This window comes from Chelonoidis abingdonii, chromosome 5, assembly GCF_003597395.2.
Source record: "Chelonoidis abingdonii isolate Lonesome George chromosome 5, CheloAbing_2.0, whole genome shotgun sequence".
In the NCBI taxonomy this organism is placed as follows: Eukaryota; Metazoa; Chordata; order Testudines; family Testudinidae; genus Chelonoidis; species Chelonoidis abingdonii.
In genome coordinates, this window is record NC_133773.1 from 146,769,017 (window position 1) to 146,775,062 (window position 6,046).

At 65.0% G+C, this 6,046-nt stretch overlaps 1 protein-coding gene across 1 annotated transcript in view; it reads right to left on the bottom strand.

Moving 5' to 3' along the window:
* Window positions 1-1,086: 1,086 nt before the first annotated feature.
* LOC116818866 (coiled-coil domain-containing protein 142-like) overlaps window positions 1,087-6,046 on the bottom strand; it is a 36,928-nt gene continuing 31,968 nt past the window's right edge. The window contains exons 6-10 of the mRNA XM_075066734.1: window positions 3,816-3,902; window positions 3,408-3,569; window positions 2,837-2,997; window positions 2,405-2,557; window positions 1,087-1,772 (exon numbers count right to left, since the gene is read on the bottom strand). Of these exons, the coding sequence (XP_074922835.1) occupies window positions 1,572-1,772; window positions 2,405-2,557; window positions 2,837-2,997; window positions 3,408-3,569; window positions 3,816-3,902 (764 nt within the window). The 3' untranslated portion in view covers window positions 1,087-1,571. The remainder of the gene's footprint in view (window positions 1,773-2,404; window positions 2,558-2,836; window positions 2,998-3,407; window positions 3,570-3,815; window positions 3,903-6,046) is intronic.

Below are 6,046 nucleotides of genomic sequence, written 5' to 3' on the forward strand. Positions count from 1 at the left end.
CCCCCAGTCCTGCTTCAGCTGCAAGGCACCCTGCAGGCTGGGGAGCCCCGGGTGAGAGTACGGAAGAGATCGCAGCCCTGGGCGCCCCCAATTCTGACTCACAGCCTCCTGGGACCCGAGCCCTGGGCGCCCCCCAATCCTGACCCACAGCCCCCCTGGTACCCCAGCTCTGGGCGCCCCCCGGCTCTGCTAGTGCCCCCAATCCTAACCCGCAGCCCCCCACCCCGTGAGCTCCATTACCTGAACTTGATTTTCTGGGTGAGAATGTGGTCCATCCAGGCTTCCACAAAGGCTGTAATGACATGGGTGAGCGCGGGGCACCTGGGACTCGCGTGGGAGCAGCTGGATGCCTGCAGAACCTGGCCCAGGACAGTCTGAGTGGCGGCCAAGGCGTACTCACCTGGGGAGCTGGCAGGTCTGAAAGAGGCGGGGAAGGGGGCAACATTACCTGCCATGGCTGGAGGGAGCTGTGAGGGGTGTATGCCCCACACTGGCACTGCAAGGATTACAGGGAGCTGGGGAGCTCTTCAGGCTGCCACCAGTCGTTCCCCCTACAACCTGCTCACCTGGATCACAGCCAGTCCCGTCCCCCCCGTCCCCCGTCAGCCCTGCCCTCCGGCCCAGGACAGGGCAGGGGACAGGAACGTGCAGGGGTTTCCAGCCCGGGCCCAGCTCTGCGGCCCAGCTCCCCGGGGCTCGCCAGAGGAGTGCGGCCAGGCCTGGCCCCTTCTCCCGGAAGGGCTGCGGCTCACAGAGGAAGGGGCTGGCCCAAGGCAGGGACCCTCCCCGAACCCTATGCAGCCACCGTGAGGCAGGGCAGGGTCCCCTACCTGGATGCTGGCGGCAGTGGAGTGGATCTGTTGGCACAGCTGCCGCTCCTGGTGGGAGCCGAAGGCCGGCCGCACCCACCTGGGGCTGTCCCCCGCCTCAGGGAAGGCCCCACTCACAAGCTCCGCCAAGCTGGTGGTCTCTGCCTTTAACAACTGCAGAGGAGAGGAAGACGTGAAGCCCTGAGCTCAGCCATGGCCATCCACCGAAGCTGCGGGACCAGTGGACCCTCCGCAGGCATGCCGCCGAAGGCAACCTGCCTGCCGCCCTCCTGGCGACCGGCAGAGCGCCCCCCACAGCATGCCGCCCCAAGCACGCGTTTGGCGTGCTGGGGCCTGGAGCCACCCCTGCGCTCCACCCCCGAGGGCAACACTTTACAGTGACCCACTGTGGCCCCAAAGAGCCTGCTGTGCCAGCTCGGCCCCCAGGGGGCACTGGCTGCCAAATCACTCGCCCACTGGAGGGAGGGACGGGATGGAGGAGGGCAGCACTCACACTGCGCCCCCAGCAGCAGGTACCTTCAGTTCTCACTGGGACCAGTGGGGAAGACTGGCCTGGGCCCTGTGGGGCAGCACCAGGCCCAGAGACTCAGGCTGCAGCCAGCCCAGCATGCTGGGGTTAGCGATCCCCGCAGGGAGAGCCGTGTCAGCGGCCTGCTAGCAGGGCCTGGACCCAGAGCCAGTGCTCCAGGCTGCCTTGGCAGGGCAGGGCCGGGACCGGCCTGGGCAAGAAGGAAGCTGCTCTCAGTTTGACATGTCAGCTATGAGCCGCTCTGCCCACTGGATCTGTCGGCGGGCAGGGGCTCGGCACAGGACACGGAGGGACGTACCTGCATGGAGGCCTGCTCTCCAGTGCTTGCCCAGAGGCATGGTCTGGCCGAAGATCTCTGCCGATATCCGCTTGCAGTCGGTGGAGAACATGCGCAGCATGTCCTGTGAGAAGCTCTGGGGAACAGAGGGGGAGCTGGACCGGCACCCCCGGGAGAGCCCGGCTTGGCACCCCCACCCTTGGGAACCTGGCAGCTTAGTCCAGCAAGCACGACAGCGCCCTGCCAGGACGCAGCAGGATCCTGGGCACACGTGCCAGGAGATGGCACAAAGCCAGCCTCCATTCAGCGCCGCCAATGTGGAGCCGGCCCCGCCCCCAGCCTCCGTCCAGCGCCGCCACCATGCGGCCAGCCCCGCCCCCAGCCCAGAGCCAGCGCCGCCACCATGCGGCCAGCCCCGCCCCCAGCCCAGAGCCAGCACCGCACACTCCACACCACCCATCTGACTAGAGCTGCCACCAGTCGTTCCCCCTACAACCTGCTCACCTGGATCACAGCCAGTCCCGTCCCCCCCGTCCCCCGTCAGCCCTGCCCTCCGGCCCAGGACAGGGCAGGGGACAGGAACGTGCAGGGGTTTCCAGCCCGGGCCCAGCTCTGCGGCCCAGCTCCCCGGGGCTCGCCAGAGGAGTGCGGCCAGGCCTGGCCCCTTCTCCCGGAAGGGCTGCGGCTCACAGAGGAAGGGGCTGGCCCAAGGCAGGGACCCTCCCCGAACCCTATGCAGCCACCGTGAGGCAGGGCAGGGTCCCCTACCTGGATGCTGGCGGCAGTGGAGTGGATCTGTTGGCACAGCTGCCGCTCCTGGTGGGAGCCGAAGGCCGGCCGCACCCACCTGGGGCTGTCCCCCGCCTCAGGGAAGGCCCCACTCACAAGCTCCGCCAAGCTGGTGGTCTCTGCCTTTAACAACTGCAGAGGAGAGGAAGACGTGAAGCCCTGAGCTCAGCCATGGCCAAAGAGAGCCTGGCTCGGGGCCAGCTGCAGCCCCCCTGGGCCTGGGATCCCAGCCCCACTCCTGCTGCGCCTGGGCACACTACAGGGAGAGACCCTGGCTTGGGAGCAGCTGGTGCTGGGGTCAGTTGTCTCCATGACTCCCTATGGCTGGCGGAGGGAGAGGCCGCAGGCTCAGCCAGCAGCTCCCTGGCTGCGGGTCCCGGCCCGAGGAAGTGTCCCAGGAGCCATACTTGCCTGGAGATCTCCCTGGGTGACGAGCAGGAATGGGCAGAGGGACCAGGCCGCAAGGTGCTGATAGGCCTTGGCCATGAGCCAGGAGCAGGAGGCCTGCCCCGTGGCCAGACAGCGAGTCAGCAGCTCCAGCCGGAGGCTCGGGGAGACGAGGTTGCTGCTTGCTGCAGGGAGGGACAATGGGTTAATGGGCAAAGCCAGGAGACCCCGTGGTACAGAGTGAGCTGGCACAGGGGACAGCCCAGCAGGATGTGGACTCGCGGGGCGGGACAGGGAGGAAGGCAGTGCCGGGGCGGCCTGTCGGTGCGAGGGGGATGGTGTGGGGATTCGGAGCCGGGAAGTGCCAGGGGCTGCCTTAGGGGCATGGGAGTGGGGCCGGGCAGCACCCAGGGTGGCCTAGAGGTGGGGTGAACTGGCATTGCCAGGGCCCTAGAAGCTGATTTCTCAGCAAAGCACTGGGGCACATGTCCCCACGAGGAACCGCCCTCATGGTGAGCGCCCCCTCTGGCTGATACAGAACCCTGCTCCGCCTCCCCGAGTCTCCAGCCCTGCAGCCGAGAGAGTCCTCACTCACCAGTCCTTGCAGTGAGCGGAGGCTGCAGGCATTTCAGGGCGAAGGCCAGGGGAGGGTGGAGCTCCCGGAGCAGCTGGGCAGTCCTGCTGTGCGCCGTGCCCACTGTCCTAGCCCCAGGTACGCACTTATCTCTGAGGCTGGAACCCAGGGCCTGGCAGAACCCTGCGGAGAGGGGAGAGCACCACGGTGGGGGAGGGAGATGCTGCCACCACCTGGGTCCCTGAAACACCCTGCCCCTGTCCCCTGGAGGTCACCACAGAGCCTCCCCACTCCCAGCGTGTCCCCAAAGTACCCCACGCAGGGCTCCCTGTTCCCAGAGCCCCTCCAGTCCCAGTGCCAGCAGCCAGGCCTCCTCACAGCACTCCTGCTGGCCACAGGGACCCCAGGCCAGCAGCCCCTGGGCCTTACCTCGGTCCCAGCTCTGGAAGACAGCCTGAGAGATCAGACACAGGCACAGACGCTGCAGCGCCGCTTCGCACTCTAGGGGCACGCAGGCTGCAAGCAAACATGGGGGTGAGCACCACGACAGGCAGGGCTGGCTTTAGGCTGATTCGCCTGATTCCCCCAAATCGGGCCCCATGTCCAAGCCCTGGTATGGCGTACGGGCAAGAGCCCCAGGCTCAGCTGCTGCTGCAGCTGCCTCGATCCTTTAAATAGCCACCTGAGCCCCGCCGCTTCCCTAGGGCTCCCACGGCTATTTAAAGGGCTGGGAGGGTGGAAGCAGGGGAGCCCCGGGCCCTTTAAATAGCCCCCGAGCCCATGGCCGCTGCTACTACCCTGGTGGGGGAGGGAGGAGGAGGAGGCACTCACCATACAGGATGTGCTGTACCCTCACCTCCTGCGCACAGCCAGCCCCTGCTGCACCCCTTGCCCTGCCCACAGCTAGCCCCACACCCCCTGCCCTGCCTGAGGTGTACAATAAAGTTCCTCTTAACCAACTTGATATTTATAATATGACACAATGTACGTAATATATAATTTTGTTATTATTTATATAGTTATGGAAAGTAAATAATACATGGAAGAAATGAACGGCATTTTTTTTACCTTTTTTTTTTTTTAGTCATCCTGCGGGCCCTGCCAAAATGTTCAAATGGGCCCCGCACTTCCTAAAGCTGGCCCTGAGGACAGGCCCTGCCCCTTCTGGGCACAGGCCCCAGCGGAGGAGGGAGGAATCAGCCATCAGCCTTGGCTTTCCCACTGCTGGTGCCAACTAGGAGCCATGATACTGCCAGGCGGGGCAGACCCCTGGCCTGAGACCCCAACTTCCTGCACTAGGAGCCATTGCCACAGCCCTGATGGGTAAGGGGATATCTGGGCACCAAAACCCGTTAACGTGGAGGAGCCAGCGCCCTCAGAGGGGGAGACACCCGTGTCCAAACCCTCCCCCCAGAGCCAGCAGTCCCCGGCTGGTCCGGATCAGAGCAGGTTCCCCGGAGAGGAAAGACTCATTCCTATACCTTGCCCTCAATCCAGCCAATCCCTGCCCCGGGTGGATGAGAGCCAGCACCCCCTGGAGAGGAAGACCCTGTGCCCCATTCCACCCTCTATAACCAGACCAGGTGGCACCACCTGAGACGGATTGGAAGCCAGTTGTTGCCCTATGAGGGATAGGCCCCATGTTCCTGGTCCCGCCCTCACTCACCTGACTCAGTGCCTGGCTCAGTCCTGTGCCAGCGCAGGCTTGCTGCCTTCTGTGCACTGGGCAGGCCTCCACAGGGCTGTTGCCTGCTGTCCTGCGCAGCTCCAGAGTGCATGGGCCAGCGAGGTGGCGGTGGCCTCCAGAAGAGTGGGCGTACTGTGATACAGAACCTCGGCAGCCTCCGAAGCATTAAAACGCGGTCCAGCCAGCGCACAGACTTCAGCTGGCAGGGATGGCCGGGCTCAGCCTCTTCGTCAGGTCCGGACTGGCGGGCTGGCGCCATGAGGGTTCCTGGTCCTCCTTGCTGTGGGCTTCTCCTGCTTGGGCCTCTTGGCACATGGTGCCAGAGCGTGGGGGAGGCACCAAGGACTCCCAGAACAAGGTCCAGGAGCTCCTTGTCTCCCTGCACAGCACCTGCAGCTCCTCAGGGAGGCTCAGGAGGCCGCCCACTATGGCGGGGCCCAGGGGACCCCACTTCTGTCTCCTGCTGGCTGCGGGATCATGGGACCAAGGCACCACAGCCACTCTCCCAGATGCACTTTGTTCCAGGCTTCCCTCTGTGCATACCGCTGCAGAAGGAAGCTGGTGGAGTCGTGGGCAGCCAGCCGTGCCTCTCTTCAGCTGCCAGCACGCCAACACCCGATCAATGGGCATAGAGCCTGGGACCAACACCCCACTTCATCCTTTGCGCCGGAAGTGGCGAGTGGGGTCAGTCCCGTGACTCGCCAGAGGCTTCAGCTCACAGGCCTGGTCGCCCTCAAGCAGGTGGTTGATAGGATCTCCAAGCCCTGGACAGGTCGGAGAGACTGGGCAGGGGAGAGGGCGGCGGACTAGGCACGCCGTACCAAGCAGTGCAGCTTGCACCATCTACGTAGTTGGCATCCACAGAAGCGATGGCATGCAGGGCCAGCAAATCCAGCGCTCGCTATCATAGTGTGTCACTGACTCATTGAGGCTGCACAGCAGCTCCGCAGCCAGGGTCACTGCGCATCTTGCG